The sequence below is a fragment of the Rhipicephalus sanguineus genome, chromosome 11 (assembly GCF_013339695.2).
Source record: "Rhipicephalus sanguineus isolate Rsan-2018 chromosome 11, BIME_Rsan_1.4, whole genome shotgun sequence".
Lineage (NCBI taxonomy): Eukaryota > Metazoa > Arthropoda > Arachnida > Ixodida > Ixodidae > Rhipicephalus > Rhipicephalus sanguineus.
Genome location: NC_051186.1, coordinates 99,984,695 through 100,009,495, shown reverse-complemented (window position 1 = coordinate 100,009,495; position 24,801 = coordinate 99,984,695). Strand labels below are relative to the sequence as shown.

Sequence of the window (24,801 nt, the reverse complement as noted above, 5' to 3'; positions counted from 1 at the left end):
GAATGAAATGAAAGTCAAAAGGGCAACCCCTCTTGTGTTGCCCTTTCCTACGTCTACTTCCACTCCGGTTTTCACTAATATGTGTTCGAACTTTTGCAAGGTTTTCCACATTACAATGTCTTTCCTCAACGTCGCCTGTAGCTCGTACTGTCAGTGCTCCCCATTTCTGCAGAAAAGTACTGCACCGCTCTCCTTGTTCCCACCAACATGTCTTCCGCATCGCTCTTTCTGCCAGAGCCCGTAGTTCTGCGTACCCTTTCCTCGACGCGACGCATCCGGAGCGGTGCCGTGTGTCGGCATCGCCCCTTCTTCTCCATGTCCGTGACAGGGACAGGCCCAATCGGGAAACGGGTTTTGGCGCAAGCCGCGTAGAGTGTAGCGCTACCGAGAGCGCGGCGTTGCGGACGACTGCGGCGTCAGCGGCGGCGGCGAAGGGCAAAAGAAAGAGGAGGCCCACGCGCACCGAGCAGGCCGCATTCGTGTTCCGTACGTTAAGCACTCAGGATGTGTCGCGCAAGTTCTTCGTACGCTACGCGGTGGTGGGCCCTCGTCGCTGCCGGCTTGGCCGTCGCGGCCTTCTGCCACGCGCTCGAGCAGGATGACGGTACCGACAACGCAACAGGTAAAGGGTTCGAATCGCTGCCCTTTGGAGTGTACGAATAGCCGTGTTACCCGCAGTGAGCCTGCGATGGTTTTGCCTTTGACGTTACCGAAGATTTGCTATATCGATCGCTGCAACAAGTGCGTCTGTTGGTAACGTTCTCGGGTGACAAGTAGCTACTCTAGATTCCTGCCTGGATTTCGACTTCGATATAATTTGAGTGCGGTCTCGTATGCATTTTTATGAAGTGCGCAAGGCGAGGCGTGCTATCTTCATTCAGAGCACTGGTGCATGCATGCGTATTGCAGCCCTGCGTTACCCTACGCGTGAACAGTTTTGATATCTCGTAGTTTGTATCGCGGAAATGGGCGCATCTGTTGGTAGGTTGTTGCTTGTAGATGTTGGTCAAGATTTTGACGTCGGTACTAATTTGCGCCGTCCCCGCATACACGTTTTTGTTTTAAGTGTGCGTTGTTTGTGGCTAGTGGGCCAGCGGGTTCATAATTTATGGTTGAACTATTGCCTTGCATTCGCGCTGACTCCCATAGAAGCCAACTGGCGCGGCATATGGCGTTAACCGGTGATTATCTAATGGAATATGGATCACGACAGTGGATCTTTCTGTTGACAGCGTTGTCAAAAAATTATGTACTGCTGGTGAACTTATTGTAAATACCTCGTACCCTCTTAGCGCAGGAGTCCTTTCAAAGATTATACCGCCCTTGCTCATGGGAACTGGTGGACGCGTGGTCTCATCTTTGGATCTTACCACTACATAGCACCACTAATAGTATTCTGTTGCTTACATACTGAATTTATACAGACAATCAGGTACTGCGAGGAACACTGTACAAGGATCAATAGAGCTCTTTGGCGTGGAGCTTTGATGTTCCCTCCAGCACGGGACATGAACGTTCCTGCGCAATGCCGCGTCCGAAACGTGGCACCCGCCACCGTGTATCGCCCCCGTGGCCTCGTGATCGGCAGAGCAAAGCTATGGTCACTGAGTTGTGGCTGCGACGGTTCTTGTCACCTCAGGAATCTTGGAAGTACAGTGATGCAAGAGTCCTTCGGTATAGTGGTGCCTCTGATAGGTATAGCTTGCGGCGGCTGTGCGGTTTGAAAATCAGTGTTCTGTCATGGGCAGAGCACGGGCCAGGACAGCAGAAGCTACTCTTATAGACTACGATGTCGTCCGAAGGTTATGAGCTTGATGTACCCGTGTGCTCCCCTGGAAGTCGTTGGCTGGTTCTTCGTATGGCGCGATCGCGACTTGGATAACCACGATGCAGACGACCTCGCGGGTGCACGCTCCCGGTATATCTCGGTCTCAGTCAAGGACGCGGAATCTTATCGACATCAGCTGTTTTTTTAACCCGGCTGCGCACATGCGATGAAACCTGTCTGGCAGAGCCTGGCACGGTGTGGAACTGGCCAACGTTAAGAATATACAAGCGTGCCAGGACTGAACGAGTTGTTTTTGCGCGAAGTGTTTGCACGCGAAGATGTTGAATTATTTGCGTGCCGAGTTAGTTGGCGTCGCTGCTTTCGGGTTTTCCTTCAACTCATTTGTTGTGTTACCGGATGCTCTGCCCGAGTCCGTCGTTAATGATTGATTTCCTTGCTTGATTTTATGTCCTGACGTGGTACTGCCGAGTTAAAAGTAAATTAACTACGCGTATGAACCCTACGAAAGATGCGTTTATATTTAGGCAACGGGTACAGGTTGTACATGAGCAGAATAATCGTTGTGCTTTCCTTGCTAATTTTTTCGGTGGACGTTAGCAATAGGTGGATAGCAAAACGGCGCGTCGTCTGCTACGGCACTTCCGGTTCTAGGAACCGTCAAGGCTCAGCTCTTCGCTGCTTCAAGTTGTGTGCGGTTCAGTGTAATCGGGGAGGAGGCAAGATAACTGGTAACAACCCCGTCGCAGAAAGTACGTGTTTTCTCCCCGATTACACTGAACGGCACACACCTTGAAACAGCGAAGAGCTAGGCATCGAACCGGAAGACGTCATTTTGCTATCCACCTATTGAGGGAATTCTGGCATTGATGTTGTCGGCTAGTCATTTCCAAACGATTCTAGGAAATAGTTTTAGCCAGCACGCACTTCAAGTTCGTGGCTGTTCACGCAGCTGTTTCGGAGAAAGCTGGCATCTAGAAGCAGAAGCGACTTCGCATGTACCGCAACTGAGAAGGAATACTTAACTTGCGATGTGTAGCTAACAGAGCGGCATGGTACAAGTGACGTGAAAAGCTGTTCGCAGGGCTGTTGTGAAACGGTGCGATCGCGTCCGCATATAGAAACAGCTGCTCGCAAACTCGTGACACGCTGGTACGCCGGCTTTGTACGAGTCATGTAGCCAGACTGGTTCTTCCGGACTTTAGAAGTATAAAAGATTCCCTCCACCCCTGTCCAATCTGCATCGGTTAATCGAAGAAAGACAAAAGTTTCTTGGCATCGAACTATCGCCCTTTCTTGGACTTATCCGGTCTGGGAACTGGCTAACCTCCCTGTCCTTGCTGCTACTCCTCAGTGGTGGCGTCGAAGTACCCGGCTGTTCTGCAACATAACAGGAAAGCGTTTGCAAGAAGCGTAATACGCGTTCAAGCAAGTCTGATTTAGCAGCTTGCCGTTGCTTTATAAAAAAAAATAGATGATAGAGTAAACAGTGCATGTGTACTTGTACTTTTTTTTTTAACAGCATCTTCAGTAGGGTTGCATCACTTTGAACTGCTTAGGTGGAGCTATAGCTGGTAAAGAGTAGCTAAATGCTATTGCGCTGACTGCGACTCACTGGAGGGCATTAAAAACGCGCGCAGGTGCGAAAGACGCAAGCTTTCATAAGCTCTCGTGAGGGCTAAGCGGTCGAGAAGCTTAAAAGTGTTCACATCGACGAAATCGGCCGGAAATAGCCGACATCGTTTGCCAGTTTGCCTGGTTTTGGAATAGGGATCACGACGGACTGCTTCCACTCAGCGGGAATTCCGCCTCGTAACCAAGTTTTGTTAACTCTTCCTTTAACTGTTCTTTTCCTGGTTCGCTGAGGTTCCGCAACATCTGCCAGGTAATACTATCCTTGCCCAGCGCATACTTGGCGTCGACGAAATCTTGGACCGCAAGCACAGTAAAATGCGAATCCATATCTGTGCCTGACGTCGGAACCGTGCGTTGGTAAATTTTAGCATCACGTGGTGTGGCTGACGGAAGGTAGTGTGCGCCAGCTTTGCTTCGACGAACTTGTTTGGGGCAGCGCTAAGGAACACACGGGTTTGAGGCCCGTGTACTTAGATTTAGGTGCACGTTAAAGAACCCCAGGTGGTCGAAATTTCCGGAGCCCTCCACTACGGCGTCTCTCATAATCATATGGTGGTTTTGGGACGTTAAACCCCAGATATTATTATTATTTATTATTATATTATTAAGGAACACACGGACAAAGACACATAGTAGACGCCACGGGCGTCTACTATGTGTCTTTGTCCGTGTGTTCCTTAGCGCTGCCCCAAACAAGTTCAACGATGAACCAACTCGCCCAAACCAAAGTTTTGCTTCGAACTCGGGTGGCGAACAGGCCACTAAGCCATCACTTTCATAAAAGTTCATTGTCTCTATAGTCTATAGACACAAGAAAATGAACCTTTCTTCTGTCATTGCAAGGGCTTGCCTCTCGTACGATCCCAAACCACAGAGAATTACGGCGGTATGATGACAACATCGCGAAGATAAACCATTTCCTGGTTCCAAATAGAAGCCTCGCTTCCGGATCGAAATGTTGAGGCCTTTCATTTCCCTGCTAGCTGGTTTACTACATGGGTGCTGTGACCCCTTGCCACAAGAGTCGTTTCCTTTCGGCCACTGCTGCTGCAGCTCGGTGTTATCTCGACTCGCTCCGAGAAACCGTGTCAACACCCAGACACGTGTCTCGCGTTGGTTTGCGTTGCCGATATGGCGCGTAGTATCTGGCTTCCTGCCTTCTGGCATTTCCTTTCTGTCGTTATCCTTTTTTTTTCCTGTCGTGCACGCAGTGATAGACGTCAGTAGGGCGCTGGTACTGAGGGGTCAGTTTTCCGCCGACTCCTTTTTCCTCGGCAAGGCGACGACGATTTCCAGCGCTTCGCGATACGGCTTTTGCGCGAGGCGGCCGAGGGAGAAATGCGCATGCGCGGATGAATAACCGCAGAAGCAAATAGCACTAATGAGTGTCACATTCGTATTGTAGCTATACCTATGTGCTCCTCTGATTGCCCCCACCACACCCCCCCCCCCCCGCTGATTCATGGGCAGTTAGATGACAGTGACATTTTTGTCAACTTTCGGTTCTATCCAAACAGGACGTCTCTCTTATCTGTATATGATTCTGCAAGTCTCAACGCACATTGATGAAGTATGAAAAGCCACTAATAACGAGATTTTAATGATTTTGAGAGACGCCCAAGGAGCAGATCTTCAGTGGGGGCAGTTATCCATTTATTTGAATTATATGCGCCGCGATCATTGGAAATCATTTTTCTTTCTTTCTTTCTTTCTTTCTTTCTTTCTTTCTTTCTTTCTTTCTTTCTTTCTTTCTTTCTTTCTTTCTTTCTTTCTTTCTTTCTTTTTTTCTTTCTTTCTTATCCCAGGCTCGACAAGCTCTTAGAGTGCGCAGTACAGTGAGTAGTATACAATAAAATATGGCGCACATCTTAGGTGTACTTATTTAGCATTAAAAACTGCACGTATATGTTTACATCCATGCGTCGCTCGTGTCTTGCCTTAGACATTGTAAGCGTTTAAGCAGAGAATGCATCGTACTGTTACCGGAAACTGTCTCGGAGTGCATCCCTGTTGTAATTTTTCCCTGAACGATTATACTGTCAGCTGTTCGCAGTCGTAGACGTTCTGCGCAAGATCGCGTGCCTTTGGTAAACACTCGCGTATGGCAAGGTTGTCCTTTCTTTCCCAACGTCAGTAATGAACGTCACACACGCGACGAGATTCACAATAGTTGCGTCTTATGCCCAAGCTAAACGCAGCGTCGTTGAGACATAGTAGGGATACGGCTTTCGTAAACAGCGCGTGCTCGCCTACGCTGGAAGACGATACACAGTACCTGGGTCGGACTCGCTTGATACCTTTGAGCACGCAGCTAGTGCGTGGCTGTTGGTACTGTTTGGAACTTTGTTGGAAACGTCTGATGCGGTAGTTTATTGATCACGTGGTACGACAAAACGGATACCTGCATGGCGCTTTCAAAACGCAGTAACTCCATGCTTGTGGACTATACGTAGAACTTGTCCACCGTCGTGGACTAGTCCTGGAACACGCTCTTCAAGACGTCGCTATGGTTCAAAAGTGGGGCCATGCGCACAATTCGCCACCTGACTATTATCATTTGTGAATCTACGGTCCGAAGCAAAGATATTCCAGCTGGAACTGATTGAACCTGTGTCAAACTTTATATTGACATAAATTATGTACCAGCTTGACAAGTTTAACGTAGCAGGGCGTACATTTGCGTGAATGAGAATAAAGTATAGTCACTACATGCATACGTTAACGCAAAACGCTTCCAGAAAACAGACAATATATATTGCCCCATCGTGTGTACGAACGTGTCAGCTTCAAAGTTGGCCAGCGAGCTGCCGCACTTGTAGCTATACAGATGCTCTTGCCAGCACGTTGGTCATCGACTATCTTCTTTGTATTCCGCGACCGTGCGTGACGCATTAGGCAACACAAATGCGAATAACTTCAAGGCCGCTGCTTCCCCCTCGAATAGCCTTCTTCTGTCCTTTCGGCCACAGCGTGGCGTTGGTCAGGCCGAGACGCCGCGTCCGGGCAAACGTACCAGGCGGTCGCTTCCGACTTCTCGAGGCGACCGAAAAAATTAAATAACAGAGAGCTGAGCTAGTGGGTAAGCATTCAGGTTAAAGAGACAGGGCGTGCAAACACGGACACGAGAGAAGTCAAGACGGCGTTTGTTGTGTCCTGACTTCTTTCTCGTGTCCGTGTTAGCACACCCTGTCTTTTTAACACGAAAAGTTTCGACAAGGCTTCCTTGCTCTGTGGCTGTCGCCGAAGGCGTTGGATGCCGTCCGTTGTTTCGGTCGGTGGGGTGCGGACGACGAAGGAACGTCTTTCTCGCTGGGCATCGTGCGCATTTGGCCGTCGAGTCGGGTTTTTTCCTCGAAACAGGCCGTATCCTTGAGGCATGCGCCGGCTGGCCGGACGAGGATGCTGGTGTATTCATCGCGCATCGAAGATCCGCGTGAGAGCACGTACTAGAAACCCTTCTCTCCTTGCCTTTCTCCTTTTTTTTTCTTGCTTGCTTCGCGAGACCCGCTGTTCTTCCTCGTGGGCTCGCTTTTATTTGCCGAGTGTTCGACTCTCTCCACGCCAACCTGACATCTTTGATACGGCTGCCTCGCTTCGTGGGAGACGGCGTGGTGCGCGATATCTGACGCTGAAATCGTCTCTTGGAATTTCGATTGCAGGAGACCGTCTTTTTTTCTTAGTCCTCAGCTGGACTCGTCCGACGCATTCGGCCACCGGTAGAGATTCATTTCTTAAGTTGGAAGGACAAGGACACGCTGTTTATGGTCGCATATCGCATTTGCGGTATTGATGCAGGATCTTCCTGAGAACCATAAACAGCGAATGGTGGTCTGCATGGTTTAGGCTTGTTTTCCTTGTTTGTGCTTGTCTGCGTAAGTGGGTGGGGAGATGGAGTAGATGGTTTGAGAGGAGTTAGGTGTGGTACTTTAGCCAAGGAATTGTCTGTGACCAAAAAAAAAAAATGGCCGCGTATCTGCGTGCTTCGCTGCAAATGTCGTCGAAAGACGATAGTCGTCTGTCGGCCGTACTACATGAGTCCTCCTCCTCTATGTCGAGTCGCCGCATCTGGCTCATAGCGTCGCATTTGCAGCGCAGCCCAGAAAACACGAGCATTTTCCACGCAGCCTAAGAAACACTAGAGTCTTTAGCATTACGTATCTATGTATTTTCTAGTAAAGGAGCACACTACCTAATACTTATGTATTGATGTTGCGGCTCAGATATGCGTCACATTTGCTTTTTGGTCGATAATGTTCACAAGTGTGAACGGCGGTACCAGTTCAAGATGGCTGGGCGTTTCGCAAGTGGTCGAACCTTGGCCGGGTGGCTGAATCGGGTGACAGACAGAAAGACACAGATAGGCAGACAGACCAAATTGTTTCCGTTTAAGTTCCCCAAGAAAGACTATCGTCTTTAAAAAAAAGAAAATGCACATGCATTCATGTGAAGAAACGAACCCCTCAGCCACACAAGCTCCACCATATGCAAGACCTGATCCGGCAGATGTCATTATAAATGTCACAGTAATAATAATAACAATAATAATATATGAGGTTTTACGCCCCAAAACCACGAAAGCATAATGCGGGACGCCGTAGTGGAAGGCTCCGGACATTCTGACCATCTCATGTTCATTAACGTGCACCTAAATCTACGTACACGGGCTTCTAGCGATTCGTCTCCACAGAAATGCGACCGCCGCGGCCGGGATCGAACCCGCGACCTTCGGGTCAGCAGCCGAGCACCGTAACAAATGTCACAGTGCCTCGAGGCTCGTTGAGATACAGAAACGTTGATAGAGGATATACCTTTAAGTGCCATCGCTCCCAACGAGGTTTAGTTGCTTACATAATCGTCATCGGAATCATCGTTATCATGATTATAATAACGATAATAACAGCTTTTCCCTGCAGTACAGTAAACGCAACTGCTTCTAGATGCGTTCGGTATGACCGATATGAAACAGCAATAAAATAATAATCATAAAAAAGAAGACGCGTTGCGCAGAGAACACTACCACCCCACACAGTGGGTGAACAGTAGTGTAGCCACAGTGACTATTCGAACAACAACACTGCCGTTTTGTACGTTTCTGCATCGTCAGGCGCCACAATAACGTGCACCTGTACGTAACTTCATTGCGTATATATATATAAACAACGCACATTATTGTTAAACGCAATATTATCGTTAAACACAAACACGTTATCGTTGTCACATTGCAATAATCTCTTTGCGCGTGACCATTGAGCATGAGCAGCTAAAACGGGCTTTACGTTTCCAAGGAATTCAGACGAGAGAGCCGACGAAAGGGCATGTTTACAAAAAGAGGTCAACGACAGGTCATTAGCGATGACCGCACGCGCTCATCGCAAGGAGAAAAACAAGACGAAAAAGACAACCACCGGTGTTCCTGTTTGCACAACGCAGAACGTCCGGAGACTGGCGGAGGAGATGATAGAGATTGAGAACCGGATAAACTTGCAGTGATCATCTTTATCTTTCGTTTTCAAACACCGCAAAGTAGACGACGCTGGGACACTGTTCACTCGCTACGTCCGCAGAACTAAACAAAAGCAGGCGACCTGTAGCTCGCGGTCTCGTTGATGGATTCGCGGTAGAACGTCGAACTTACCGGGTGCATATTTTCGACTGGACCCCCAGTAGTGCCCGGTAGCACCAGCCTCGAGCGTTACCTTGAAAGAGAAAGAAAAAGAGAGCGCTAAGACGGAGGGTAAGAGTGGCGCCGCTCCATTTCGGTATTCAGGTCACGTTTCTTGCCTTTGCTGACGGCGAGTCGCTCTCCATGTTGTCAGCCGCGTAGTCGGTTGCTCCGTCAAGCTCCTCTAAACCAAAGGCTCTCTTGTTCTAAGAAATGGCACGTGAACGCGTGCGCGCATGAAATAGAGAGAGAGAGGGTAGAGGGTCATCCAACGATTATTTAGAAAAAAAAAACGCCGTAGTGTAAGTTCCCATCTACTTCTAATAACAACTGAGCCGAATTCAGTGCTTGCTCTTTCACGTCACCTCAAATATAGAGCCTCATCGTTTACAGATCAAGGCGCTTTTTGCAATTTTAAATCGAAACTCTCTTGTCTGAATATCACATAAGAACTCGATGTTTATGACAAAAGTGATGCCTTCGCTTAAATCAGTTGATCACAAGTAAAACTCGCCCAAGTATCCACACTTCACCTTAAAAACATGTAAACAGAGGCATACACTGTTGACTGATATCTGTACTGCAAAAATTACCCCTTTTTGAACCTGTAGACAGCGTATGGGCGCCCTTCCTGAACGGCGAAAAATGTTCGGATTGTTATTGCTATTAACCGTCTATGGTGTTGTGTTTTCTAAACATTTCAGGGGCAGCTGCATGCAGCGCTCCCGTGGTAGAGCCCAAAGTCATCTATCATTGCCCTTTTTGTTCTAAACACAAACTTTATCTAAACACACAATCACTCCAGTCACACGATCGCTTGTGCATTTGCCTCAGACGACTCTTAAAGCCGAAAGGCGTATTCTTCTTCTTTTTCTTCACGCTCGATAGTATTAGTGCTAAACGCGCGTATGGGCTTTAAACTTCATCTCTTCCATGGTAGAATACAATGTAGAATACAGTGTTGCATGCTCATACGGAGACGAGTCCCCATAGAAGGTTGCCTTTGTTCGACAAATTAACACACCCTCTCTTCGTATCATAGTTTCTCCACTGCAGTCGAATGTCTTAACGCTTTATAAATGATGTTTAATGTCGTGTGATTTCAAGCGTGCATCAAATTATTGGCGCTTCTCAGCACGCGCGTCGTTGCAAACCCCTAGACCACTCCGAGTTCGAAGAGGAGGGAGTGGTTTTTTTCTCGCCCTCACTACCGTTCCTACACTCGCTATATCCTCCTCGCCACTTATTTTTTCATAAAACATGCGACCAATGTCAGCACTAAGCGTTGAGTATGCCAGGATTTCGCGCCTTTCGGCTACATGCTGTTACCTCCGCTTGCGCAGTCGAAAATGCACAAAACGAAGTGAAATCGGTTGGTCGCTTCCGATAGTCAGGCCAGACACGGTAGAACAGGCGTGCAACTGCGTGGCAAAGCAGGGTATGGAGACAACTGACAGCTGATATCCATCGTTATATGGATTAATCGAGAACTCATTTCCCCATGACGTCACGTGAATAGACTGCTGGCGTCACGAATAGTGCTGCCGAAAGGACGTAAACGCAAGGAGAGAATAACGCGCTCCTTCTTTGTATATTCAATTCAGAGGTTGTTTATAGGGGCCCTTTAAGACATATCACCCAATCACTCTCGGCCGTTTCTTATGTATGAATGTTTAGTTTTTGTCTTATTTTCTGAACAATAATTTTTCCTCGTGTAGTGTTCCGTACAGAAAACAGTGAAAGAAATGAAAACCAATATAGGTGCCACTATTGCCTTGAGATAATTGTTCGGTCGTATAATAGGTAAACAAAAAAAAATGAGTAGGAGGCACGTTTCCACTCGACGGCAGATTTTTCTCGGTATGTATTACATTAAGCTCTACAGTAAAGCAGGCGACAGTCTTTATTGGGTAGCGCGTTGCAAAGGGCTCGTGGACGCGATTGCCACGCCTAGGACAAACTCCGCCTGCGTGCCATGTGTTTCATAGAAGACCAGCACGGGCTCTGCATATAAACAGCGTCCTCTTCTTGGAATTTGCGAACGTCGCGCAAGAACACACGATAAAAGGGAACCACAACAGCGACACGTCTCGTGCCCGGCGGGATTTCACTGGCTGCCGCCGCCATCGCCCCGTATCGCGTCGTCGATCTGGCGCGATTCGAACGTGCGACCTTTACGTGACCGGCTCCGAGGCGCGCTTGTTTTGCTGCTGGAATTCCGCGGCCACTGCGGTCGCGCTTTCCGCGTCGGCTGCTGCTGTACGTGGCCACAGGGAGTCGTACGTCTCATTGCGACTTCTTTCTTTCTTTCTTTCTTTCTTTCTTTCTTTCTTTCTTTCTTTCTTTCTTTCTTTCTTTCTTTCTTTCTTTCTTTCTTTCTTTCTTTCTTTCTTTCTTTCTTTCTTTCTTTCTTATAGGCAGTACAACCAATTACTACTATCTAGTGGCACGGTCGCCTTCCCAGCATGTAATTTTCTCCGGTTGCGTTGCCGTATTTCTTCGGTTATTTATATGTTTCCCCCTTTGTCGGTTTGCCTATTTCATTTGTTTGTTTGTTTGTTTGTTTGTTTGTTTGTTTGCTTGTTTACTTGTCGTCTGTTTGCCGCTTTTCTCGCATGTATTTCGCGTTTCGGCGTCCTCATTGGCCAGCGCGTAATGTGTGCGCCGTTGCCGCCACTGTCGCGCCGTACACTCCATCGTCGTCATTGATGTTTTCCCGAATGCCGCCTGGTGTTATGACTATCATGCCATAACACCAGGCTTCATGATCACGAAGGCGCTGCTATGATGACCACGAAGGCATCGATGACGACACAGTGGCCGTGATTGTGATGTTGATTATAACCATGCCCGTGGTGACGGTGACGATGGTGACACCTCAAGAGAATTTTTATCGAAGTGCTCCCGCGTTGACATTGAAGCTGGGTTCAGCAGCTGGAAGCATTTAAGGTGATACAAATAACAAATTGAATTCGGTACCTTGAGCTGACACCGACGTATAATTCTTTGCAGGACGCACGAGTACTCTTATCAGCGCAAATAATTACTTTTATCGCAGCAAACAAAAAATGAAAGCAATAAAGAACTTACGAGTACTGAAGGCAGTAGGCCATAAACAACACCGGCTATATGACTTCGTAAAGTTCCTCTATTTTTTTCTTTGTCTTGAATAATTTACTGCACGCATTGTCCGGAACTTTCCGGGAAATCAAACGAATTGCCTTCAAGAACATCCACTATCCTTATTTTTTTTTTCTTTTTTTCTTTTGCTAGCCACGTCAAATAATTGCTAGACGTTCGTGGTAAGGATAGTTGGGATAGTCGCCGTACAGTGGTTACGGCGTTCGGCTGCTGACCCGAAGGTCGCAGGTTCGACCTCGGCCGCGGAGGTCGCATTTCGATGGAGGCGAAATGCTAGAGGCCCGTGTACTATGCGATGCTAGTGCAAAATCAAAGAACACCAGATGATCAATATTTCCGGTGCCCTCCACTATACGGTGTGCCTCATAACCAAATCGCGGTTTCGTCAAGCAAAACACTATAGATATTCTTTTACACGGTACGACAAATGCGCAACACGGAGGAAGAAGGCGTCATCACAGAAAACCGCCTCAGTTACAAATGCGCGCCGATTTCAAGCGTAAACCTTCCCGTGTATAACACGAATTGCCGCCAGGCTAAGGGGGGTGCGGGGGGGGGGGGGGGTTGGGGGTGCACATAACAACATAGCGTGGCGTTCCGCTTTCGCGGTAATCGGCGGGGATGGCCCCCGATTCGAAAGCGCGGAATGTCAAGTAGCGGGGAACGTTCTTCGTACTTGCCTCAGCATCGCCATCGTCTTCATCATTCTTTTTTTTTTTCGTTGTTGTATATTCGAGCACGTTCAACAGCAAGGATCGAAAATGTGGGAATGCTGGTTTGCGGGGTGTTATATATTTATAGCTGTGTCTTCCTAAGCAGGAATTTCAAGCAGCGCCAAATTCCCACATTTCATGGGAGTACTATACGGAATTACGTGCCTCGACTCTCATTTCACGCTAGGTCGAGCGCGACACTCGCAAGCAGGAACCCATAATCATGAGCCGAGATCCCCGGTGAAGTAACAGAAACGTGTGCGAGGAAAGAACAGACTGCAATATGCAATCCCTCCTTGCACGCTGTCACGGCAGTCCAAGCGTCAAAACTTGTCATATGAGGCAATGGTTCGACAAGACTCGGTCCAGTCGGCGGTGTTATGACGACGATGAAGATGACTACTAAACCTTTATTAACAAACGTTTAATGGATGCTGGAATAAAGAGGTGGTGCCCTAGTCCGGGACACCGCAGGCAATGGCAGCCGCCGTGGCCCGTTCCACCCCGAATCCTCTGCACCCTGGTGGTCCAGCCGGACCGCGCCGCTTCCCCCCCCCCCTCCCCACTTAGAGTTACTGTATATGCTACCTTTAGGTAGCATATACAGTAACTCTACTCTCACCAGGTGCGGCGCCAAGGGTAGTGGGGGGGAGGGGGAGCACCAAAAATTTTCGCATGCCACCCTTTGCCCCCCCCTCCCCCCAAGAACAAGCATACTCAAAACACAACGCCTACGTTCTCCGACTTACTGCCCCCCTGAAGGAACTCATTTGTCGTGGGTGCCCACTCCCAGTAAAAAAATCCTGGCGCCGCCCCTGTTTCCCACGTTGGTTGCTTTGTCTGTGTTAACTAGAAGAACATTATCGCGGCCCATGAGAAGGTCGCGAGGTGTGAAATAAATGATATTCTGGAGATTTCACGTGTTCCATGCATGGTCTGATTCGTGGAAGACCAATCAGGATGATCCCTTGGTCTGACGAAGAAACTATAACCATAAGCTTGCGACAGAAGAAACAATGAGTTGATTTTTATCCTGGAATGACAGTGTGTCTGAATCTGACTGTCCTTTTGAAGATGCGAATTAAGATGACGTGACGCAAGTACGATGGATGAACAAAATTAGCTTCCGACGATATTAGGGACTACGTGCTGTAGTGAGACGTGATGGTGATCGGCGACAAGTTGAGCCCTTGCGCCCCTGCATTGATTAAGAGCGTCAGGGTGAGCGGTGAAGCGACGAGCATTGTGTCGACGACTGCCGCCTCCAACTTGGCCGAGATCCTGGGCGTCCTGCGAAAGTAGACGGTGGTCCTGCGAAGGTGCACTTACGTGTAACGCCCATTAGCACCGCCGCAAGGAAACAGAACATGTCTGCCCCCATATATGTGTCATTCACTGCCGTTATTACATACACTGTGTCATATCTGACTGGAACTCGCAAAAAGATTCTAAGAACGCGCGTCGCCCCGAGGCGCCCTCTTTCGATCTCCATCCACCCTAGACGGACGCGCCCGGAAGGAATCCACACACGCAAGGTCCGTGGCAGCGTAGGTGGTAGTGGCGGGCCGCGCTTCGCCACTTGATTTGCTTATCTGACTCTGGCAGCGGTTCCGTTTCTTGCCAAAGAGGACACGTCAGCTACTCATAATGCAGAAGCCGCGTTTGGGCGTTTCTCTCTTAGGAGCGCCACCGTAATGCCGGCACCGTTTCCTCGGAGTTTCTTTGTAGTAGCCGCACCGCTGGGAACATAGCACGAATAAAATACAGGCGCTTGCATATTGGAAACAGGTATGCGCATACGATTAAGTGTTGCGTCGTTTTACTTTGCACGCTGCTTGAAGTTTAGAAAAGGGGCTTCAAAACCAGTCCGATCATGTACCGTATATCTGTGCGCGTAACGCGCACGCTGGGTGCCGCGAGGTATGGGATATTCCACATGTCAGCCACTTTGGGAAAAAACCAATTTGTGTGTTATATGTGTTGGTAATTTGTTTAAGTGGTCACTCTAGAAAATATCACACAGCACGCGGACTCTATAACATTTTAAGCAATGAGCCAGGCTGAAAAGGAGAGAGGGTGAACCCCCCTCCCTGGCGCCCCTAGCGCTCAGCAGATGCGGGCATATGAGAGCGAAAGGACGAGAGATGACAGCATACGGAGTAAATACAGCAAGATAATGCAACTACTTCATGAAAGCCTTTGATTAGAGTGCGCGCGGTTGCTCGAAGTGGCGAAAGCGTGGACAACAGTTCGTAAACGACCCGCCGAGTTTCAAGGATCCTACCTTCGGCACGCAGAAGTCTACACTCAAGTCGAAGATTGAATAAACACAAACTCTATAGGTCCGCTCATCCCGGTATCGCACCCTCCTGTCACGTTCAAGGACCCTTCTGAGTCGCCGCCGCGCATGGGTGGCTCGTTTCTTTGCGCGCACCGTGCGAGTCGGTGATATAAGGAGTATTGCCGCGAGACGCGTGACGACACCGCGCGCACGCGTGTGTTGCTGCGTATACGCGTTTCTGTCTACACGCGTGACTCCGGAAGGCTTTTCTTCGAGTTCTCGCATGAACGATCCGCGCGTGGGCGTTGCGAAGCGATATGCGCGAAGGCTCTTCGGAGGCATCCGCGTACGTGCTTGTGGTGACTGACTGACGGCCGCTTCCGCTGGAACCAGCGCGCTATCAGGTCTCCGCCTGCATCAACAACAGCCGGTGCGCCGTTGGCTGTACAATTGGAAACACGTGCCGCCTAGCCCTGTATTGGAAAAGCATCGATATACTATTAAATCATTGGATTCAAATTGAACGAAGCAGGTGTTGTGGTTATAACGTATATATATCATTAGCTAACGCTAAACAGGAGGCATCATTTAGAAACGTTAGCAGGCACTTTCCAATAGTTAGCTAACACTGACCGGCATTAGAAATCACTCGTCCGATCTTCAAGTAATACTAGCCAGACTAGTTAACATTACAAATCGCTCAGCTGAGCAAGGTCGACAACTGGGCTAGTTGGTATGGTTTCATTGTGGTTAAAGCAGCTGAAAATAGCCAACAATTGACATCATTTAGCCTGTCGTAGAAAACATTAGTCAGGAATAACGAGTGTATAAAGAGTGCTGGCTTCGCCCCCTCTCCCCCTCCCCCCTTCAAGTGAGAGCTAGACTTTTGAGGTGCTCTGCTACGTACTGGCTCGTATTTTCCGTCCAAAATCAGACATCGTACTCCGTCACAGTGTGCGAGACTGCGAGTGCAAGAAGCCCAAGAAGACATTGTCTTCTAAAATAGGCGGCGGGTTTTCCTAAGCGGTATTATCGTAATGTGCTAAGCTTTTAACGGAGTGAAGCGGATGCTTACTATTACACAGATATTACTTTATTAACGGAAGGCGAACGGAAAGTTCCTTCTAGTGTCCCTTTGTGTAGAAATTGTACACGCCAGAGGCGCTTCCCACTCAATAAACACACACGCACCATCCGACCCATCAAACGTGCTGTGCTTGCTGGATGATACAGTTTGTTTTGAGAACCAAACGCAACATTTTGGTTTACGGTATAACATGCAATGTTACGTTATCTTACCAGCAGAGAGCGTTGAGTCCTTCTTTCAAGCTGTTGGCTAACCTTTTCTGTCAGGCTCCATCGTATTATCATGTAGAGTTTTAGATGCGAAGTATCTTATGGCGGAGTTCAATCCGGTGGTGGTGGTGGTGGTGTGCGGCGTGACCACCCTTACTGCACATGCGCATACCCTCTCCACACACCTCCTCTCCACCCCTCACCATTCCTCCTGTCCTCTTCCCCTCTCCCCTTTCCCCTCTCCACTCACCCTTTCCTTCTCTTCCCTTTCCCCTTCTTCCCTTTTCCCTCACCACTTACCCTCTCCTCTCCCATACCCCTCTCCACTTCACCTCTCCCCTCCCCCTTTCCACTCTTCCTCTGAAACGCGGGCTAGACATGCCGAAATTCTCTCCTGCGCAACGCCGCGATGAGCACCAGCGCATGCGCGTCCCCTCCCCCTCTCCTCTCCTACGCTGCCCCCCTCTCGCACGCCTGTCGACCGCGTTCCCCGCTCGCCCTGTGAGAATTAACGGCCAGGCTAGATGGAAGATACGACATGCGTATCGTCCCTCTTCGCGTTCCACGACGTGAGGTCGGTAGCATGCCCAACGAACGCCAACGGAACGCGATCGTGCAAGTGCTCCGGCTTCGCATCGCCTCATTGACCCCTTTATTTATTTAGAAATACTGCAGGCCAATACTTTGGCCCAAGCAGGAGGGGCATTACAGAAAGAGAAAAAACAAACAAGCAAAAAAGAAAAGAAAATACAACATGCGTAAACAATGCCATATGAAATGTACATAGTGCGTAAAAAGAAACAGCAATCTCACCTCGACATCACTAAAATTCACAAGAAAAATGGTTTGTCAAGGCAGCCATGAAATCGTTCGATTGAAATACATGAATAGGAAGAGAATTCCACTCGCTCACCGTTCGAGGAAAGAAACCGTACTTGTGGGCGTTTGTTCGCGCGAAAATCGGCGCAAGCAAATGTTCGTGAGTGTGTCTTGTTTTTCTCGTAGTAGGCCTACATACCGAAGAGGGCAAAACCATATTATTTTTCGCAGCAAGTGTATTGTGTAGTAGTACCAGACGATTAATTTTTCTGCGTGTTTGTAGTGTCTGTATACTGTTTTGTGACATTAATGAGGACGGGGAGTCATTCCTGGCATATTTTCCGTATATAAACCTCACAGCTTTTCTCTGGACTCGCTCAAGTTTCAAAATGTCATTTTTAGTATGTGGGTATGCGGGAAATGGTGTAATTTTTTTATTACGCAGTGCCTGCATGTGTATTCACAACACTGTGTTGTTGTGTTGTGAAGCGTGGTGCTACGGTGCTATACGGGCTTGGTAACGGGACCTTTCGCCGCCAGCATCACGACAGCCATCACTGCCGTAGCCCGGGGGGGGGGGGGGGTGTTGAAGGGGAAGCTGGGGGTTGGAAGGTTCAACAAACCAGACACCCCCCCCCTCCTGGAAATCTCGCTGGCTACGCCCCTGACAGTCATGCATTTGTAACCCAAATAAATGAATAGGCCACGTTGACGAACGCGCAGCCGCCAGACACTTGTCGATGTATGTACACTCCGAGCAGATTCTCCGTACGACCTGGTGCCGAACAAAGAACACGTATGATTCAATGGACGAAGCCAAGGAGTACGAAAACAAAAAAAGTCGCGGGTCCTTAACTAAAGTGACTTGCGCCTTTTGGCGAGGGCAGCGAGAACTCACCGAAGCGTTACGAAACGCCACAACGAGCCGTGCTCGTGTCTGCACGAGGTGACAGCTTTGCTATGGTGGCCGTTACGCAACATAAGTTTGCAGAGAAGATTGCGGAACCGTAGCATTTATTCCGTCCTCTCACAGATGACGTGGGAGCGGATTCTCGACAAGCCTGCGTACACTGCGCTTCCTTGTCTAGTTGGCCTTTGGAGGATCACAGTATATAACTCCATGCTCGCGATTCTCGCATCACTTTAACGCTCGAATGCGGAAGCTGCTTCTGACAGCCGTGGCACTTCCTAGTTTCTACGCACTCAACTTATCGTTTTTTTTTTTCTTTAAACGCATGGTTTCGCAAACCGAGAGGGAAGAGCGGTGCCGCGAACAGCGCGCTTACTCTTTTTGTTGGGAGAAAAAAAAAAGCTGTATGAAAAGCGGCCCCTCATTGCCCACTGCAAGAGAACTCCATTCAGCGACACAGATAAATTTAAAGATGGCGCAGTGACTGAAACCCATACAGAGCTTACACTTCAAAACTACGTCGCCCAGGCATCATTCAATGTCAAGAAATAACGTCTATTTCTGGACATGGCGACAATTTCTGGCAAGAACAAACCAGGCAGAAAAGGAAACGATGTAGTCTTGCATCGTGAAATTGTTGCACTGTGAAAATCACTCGGTACAATAACTTCGGCGTAGAGTTTTGTTTGATACGTTCCACGGAATACCAAAAGCAAGAATCTTTCAGACAATTAATGAGATTACACTTTAATGCTCTTTCCAAGCAAAGTTCCTGAAACAGAAGATTTCTTATTATTGTGCTAAGAGCCACAGTTCAATGCGGCAAGAACTAATACTAGGCAGAGTGTGTAGAGACCGCAGAAAAACGTCTCCGTGAGCTTCAATTTGTGTTAAAGAGACCTCACTGCCGTTAGTGCGCTGATGGCCTCAACAAGAATCGACAGCATTTAGATGGCACTTAAGAACATTATCGGCGATGACGACAACAACAACGCTGTTACAACCACCGACAACATAGCAATTTTGGTAGCGGATTCCTCAACTGTTCGTGAACTACTTGTGCGTTGGTGGACATCCCGTGATTTTCATTGAACCAAACACGCGAACAACCCTATGCCTCGTGCTCGCGGCTTTTCTTGCACAGACGGAAGCTCGTCGAGCTTGATCACGCCACTCGTGATGGGAAGTCCGGTGGCCGTCTCTCTCGTGTCGGCGTAACGCAACATATAATCGCCGTCTCTCCTCGCAGACCGAGCCTGCTGCTAGGCGCTAAACGGGCGAGCATTTTCTCCATTCGTTCTTCTCCTTCTTTTCTTGCTCCCTCTTTGACGTCACCCCCTCTACAACCTTGGTTTCTTCCCCGTTCGCCAGACTTGTATTTCTTCGTTGTCACAGTGTCTGAGATCCTTTCGCAGTGCTCCCTCTGACACCTACTGATAGCCCGCCCCCCGTCCCCCCACACACGCTAATCTGATATTCTTTTTTCCCCTTTTATATTAGACTTCAACGCTTGTGTTGCGCTGCTCTTTTCTCAGAAATGAAAAAAAAAAATAAATTGCCGTTTTTCTTGGTTTGTCGGAGTGGTCGTACATCGGGTTTTCCCCGTATGGTGCGAGATCTGAATGCGCCATTAGGAACGTATGCGCCGGTTAAATTTAGCGAAACTGCGCCTAACAGATGGGCGTTGAAACTGTAAGGGCCTGAGGACGAACGCAGCCTTTACCTTACCTACGCCACTGCCATATAGGTAAGGTAAAGGCTGCGGCCGTGCTTGTGGCTTAAAGGAAATGGATTGAACGCGATATTGCGTCTGGCGGAGGGAAATTACTGCCTGCGTCTGTGTAACTGATGTAATTCTGATAGCGAGTTCGCTACCAGAAGTAACCTTTTTAAATATTCATTTTTTTCCGCTATCAATTAAGCAATGGAGCAAACTACGTCAAGAAATCGTAGCCGCGTCCAGGGAAACATTCGCCACTGCGCTTGAAGATCATATTTTATCGTAGCCCGAGCACACTTTAAGGTCGCCAACACTTTCGTTTGATCTTTCTAGCGATCTACGCTCGAGTTCTCTTTTTTTTTCTCCGCCTGCATTTATCTGTGTGTGTATATATATGTATATATATGTGTATGCGTATGCATTTATTATATATATATATCTTTTTCGTTGCTGCTGTATCTTCACACACGTCATTGTTTATTACGTGTCACCCTTGGATGCTTTATCACATATTTGTATTTCTTTTATGTACACCTCAGTGTTAATGGATTGTCACCCCTCTGCATTTCGAAATTGTCATCTCCCCTCTACACTAATGCCCCACGCGGTCGGTGTAGGTACTGTAAATAAATAAATAAATAAATAAATAAATAAATAAATAAATAAATAAATAAATAAATAAATAGCAAACTCTGCGCGGCTTTTAAAACACATATGAATTTCAGAGGAGTGATCGTAGTACTTCAGGTTATGAAAAAGGCACGAAGAAAAAAAAAACAAGAAAAAAATAATTAATGCATGGTAGGTTAACTACAGAGTGTGTTATGTAACAATTCTCGTGTGGTGTAACAAAAGGAAAATACGAAGCGAAGTAAAACGCGCGGGGTCGTACCGCAAATTTCGTGCATTATGACTGCGTAAGGTGACAGTTGTAGAGACCAACGACAATAATTTACTCGGCTGATTACTATTTGCATGTTAGTGTCCTGCATTAATTTCCACTCGTTAGAAATAATGGTGTGTTCTTTGTTAAGATACTTAATTTGCTGCGCTGAGCTCAGTAACTACTTCTGTGCTTCGCTGCTCGTCATATATGGCAATGACACGAATATGGTTGCTTCATAGAAAAGTTAAAATAGTAGGCTTGAGGGAGGCAATGATTTTAAAGACGTGGCAACCATGCCCTTGCTACATTATGGGCTGGTTATTTTAGACGTACGTAATCGAGATGATATGGAAGCGTCGTAAAATTCAATACACAGTGGCATTTATACCAGTATTGAGCCACTAAGCCTGACGAATTCTGCTATTTGCCTTCTCCGCAGACTCCTGCCCACCCATTCCGAACTGCGGCATTGGATACACGTGCAAAGTGGTGAAGCACCCGGACAACTGCCCCATCTGCAAATGCGGTGAGTATATTTGCCTGACGTGAACAGCCTGTCATTAGTGAAACGGGACTATAATTAGTCACTGCGATGTTAGTGAATTACTACGAGAGTAGAGGCCCGTGCAATTGATAAATGAATGAATCAGGGAAGTATTCACCGATCTGTTAGTAAGTCGAAATAATCAGGTGTTTCAACCGCTGTATCGATCAATCAAAATGCAAATCACGCCTTAGAAAAAGACATGAAGGACGCGCCTGTCTGGGCTAGATTCGTTCTTGTATGGAGACGTATGATTTGACTAGCTTGATTATTTTCTCGGTTGCCTGCGCACTGATTTGGCGCAGCGTGTGTGACCGCTTTAGGTGGTGTATGTCTAGCTCTGACTTTGACAATCATTTCTGATGGTTTCTTCGCAATATCTTGAGGTAATCGATCGTCAAATAAAAGAAAGTGTGTGGGTAACCAAGGATTCAGCTAATTACTCCAGACTGAGTCGGGTCATGGATAACATAATTGACCAATCACTCATCAGTCTCACAATTTATACATTTCGTTTTCCTCGACGCAGTGCCCTGCGACGACAAGCCCTGCGTGCAGAAGGAAGGCTTCGGCTGCACCTCCGTCCAGATGGCCAGCGGTTGCCGGATGTGCCGCTGCCTGCCCTGCAAGGAGCTCAAGAGTTGCGAGGCGCCGTGCACCAAGCAGCGCAACGCGGCCGGCTGCCCCGTCTGCGACTGTCCTGGAACCAAGGGACCCTACCCAACGACAGCCGGCAACCCCGAAGTCGAAAGCATGCCTTTCGACTACCAAAATGACGCCGAGAACAGCTTCGATCCATGATACAGCAGAGTGTGCAGTGAGAGCCTGTTGTTAGAGTGTTTGACTTTGGACTGGCAGGTGCAGCTGTGCCTCGACTCAGTGAGCTCCGGCTTGTGGACCTTCGTCGTATTAATACTGTAGACGGAGAGACGGTGTAGTTTGCTCTGCTCTGCTCTGCTCGTCACCTTGTGAGGTATCGACGCAAGGACCAAAGCTGAGTGTGTGCGGCATGCCCGTATCAATGGGTTGAACGCAGCTGGTCACGAAAGAGTGTAGTTAAACGCTGCAGCTTAAGGTACACTTAACGCAATGTTGCCCGAGTGCGAGATCTCTTGCATATTTCTGTGTTCTTTCTTTTTTTATTGAGAGTAGACCTTTTCTAGAAATCCGCGCACGCGAAAAATGTTCGGTACTTTCTCCTGGACAAATAGCATTGCCTTTTGTCTAGCTTAAGCTGAGGTGCTCAAACGTCTCACTTGAACATCGTCTAGGCATGCCCGTTCAAACTATAAATCTTCCATAAACCATAAAGCTTTACGGGAACTGACGTGGGAAATGCTTCCCTACTTGTGGGTCAGTACGAACAGAGGACGGGTTAACGATGGCCAAGACCCGCGGTCCTGTTGGCCACACCCTTCAAGATGTTTCCAGTGAGAACGAATGGGGCATCGCACGCGCTACACACGAGCGGGTGGCGACCGGCGCTGGACGCTGGTTGCTTCACCTTCCATCTTCACCGCGAAACATCATACATTGCTGAGGCAGCCGGATGGACCGAAATAGGTACAGTCCGCGCGGTACAGATAGCGAATTCACCTAATGGTACACGGCATGAACGAAACTTCATCGTTGGCCGCAAAAGAAAACAAACAGCGTCCTCTGCGCGAACCACCAGATCACGCGCCATATTTCATCTGGTGTGCATCTGCGCACACGCGCATGTTACAGGCAGTGGAGGCTGCGAAGCGAACGAACCTCAGCTTGGAGGTGCACGTCACTAGAGTTGCTTCAAATAGGAATTCGCCGAAATTTTCAGGCCCACATTACGCTCAATGGTTGCTATATTTCAGTCAGCTTCATGTTATTGGGTTAAGCATCGAGACGGTAAACTGCTCGCATGAATACTGGCCATCTGTACGAGTAGTATTAGCTGCATAAGAAACACTACGCCCACCGCTGAAAGTGATGAACACATGAAAGCCTCCTAGTACTACATGTCGAAGCATTGTCGAGAACTGTGTTTACATTTCATACGTGACGGTACACACGCCATGTACAACACCAAGGCACATTTTCAAAGCCCGAAGAACAAACAGTTGCACTGGCATTGCGTATAGGCACTAAAGTTTACGTTGATTGTTTTACAATTCTTGTTCCGAACCTTCTGCGGAAGAAATTCCATGACATACGACTAAATTGTATTGCGTGTTATTTGAGCAGTAAGTACAAATCTTCATCATGCAGAGCTCTACAGAGGAGTGTTCCTTATTCCTGTACCCTGGCTCTATAGTGATGTCGAATGACTGTGCAAATTGCACATCTGCGGCTGTTTTGGAACAAAGATTTGTCAGCAAGCCAAAGCATTGTATGATAGACATGTTCAAAGTGATGTTCAGATCTGTGAACTGATGTTCATCTGTGTGCACTCAGTGGCAGTCAACCATCAGATTTAAAGAAACGTCGAACAGCTCCGGCCAAAACTGAAAGAACGTTATCTATGGCCTTCTTTACTAGAATGCCCAAAGTTTACCAGTCAGACAGGTCACGGTTATAGTGTCCGAGCTGACTGCATTCTATCGTTCACCTTTCGTAAAACAAGTGCACATGTGCCGTGCCTTGCAAAGCAGCTTCGTCACATTAAAGCGACTGCCTGTGTACGCTGACATCTGTGTTTCGCATTTCAGTCTGCCGTTGCGGTTTGGCAACGAACTTGTCTGTCTCGAGTCTTGTGAGAACTGTTGTACAATGCAGCACGTCGAGCACCGTTATTACGGCTGTGCGCACGTTTGCAGCCACGTCCACCGATAGTCTGGAATTGCATTTTCTTGAATTTCTCAAGTGAATTCGCGCCATAAATGAAATGATAGAACAGAGCAAGGCGCGATTACAAGCGCAATAAAGGTTTTTATTACATTTTGAAACGCCAAAGTACCTTTTTTGAGATATTCATTAAAAGATGTAAACATACGTATCGGCCTTGGCTCTACAATTTGTTTTTTTCATTCCTCACAGCAGCACTTCATGCCCTCCATTTTTATTTCTTTTTACCCGCCATTCAACTTCGGCACCACGTGATCGCCATCCCTGATTGAAGTGCGTTATCTTCGGCATGAGCGCTCTGCGTAGCTGGCCCGTGTTTCACATTTAATAAGAATACTAGATGGACATAATAAATATTCATCCATATTAACTCAGTACCCCGCTGAAACTGTGAGCATGTAGTCATCATAAGATAGAAAACACTCTTCAAAAATGAAATCCCGAGAGAGGCTTTCTTCACGAAATTATACTTTCATTTACATATTGGACACAACCGAGAAGAGTATTAAGTTACGGGGTGAAGGGGGGGGGGGAGGGGGCGCTGCGACCCCTACCCCCTTAAACACGGGGCCACGGGGATGGCCTCCC

At 48.0% G+C, this 24,801-nt stretch overlaps 2 protein-coding genes across 2 annotated transcripts in view; one reads left to right on the top strand and one right to left on the bottom strand.

Moving 5' to 3' along the window:
• LOC119373402 (kelch domain-containing protein 3) overlaps positions 1-24,801 on the bottom strand; it is a 536,457-nt gene that overhangs the window by 149,753 nt on the left and 361,903 nt on the right. The window lies entirely within an intron of this gene.
• Positions 360-24,360, top strand: LOC119374156 (uncharacterized). The gene is made up of 3 exons (XM_037644222.2): positions 360-622; positions 21,289-21,375; positions 21,923-24,360. Exons 1-3 carry the CDS (start codon positions 505-507, stop codon positions 22,192-22,194), a joined length of 477 nt encoding a protein of 158 aa, XP_037500150.1. The 5' UTR covers positions 360-504; the 3' UTR covers positions 22,195-24,360.

Excerpts from the sequence above, each read along its gene's own strand:
- LOC119374156 (XM_037644222.2), top strand. The coding sequence starts at position 505 with ATGTGTCGCGCAAGTTCTTCGTACGCTACGCGGTGGTGGGCCCTCGTC. Across the intron at positions 623-21,288 it reads CGGTACCGACAACGCAACAG|ACTCCTGCCCACCCATTCCG; the intron begins GTAAAGGGTTCG and ends CCTTCTCCGCAG. Across the intron at positions 21,376-21,922 it reads CTGCCCCATCTGCAAATGCG|TGCCCTGCGACGACAAGCCC; the intron begins GTGAGTATATTT and ends TCCTCGACGCAG.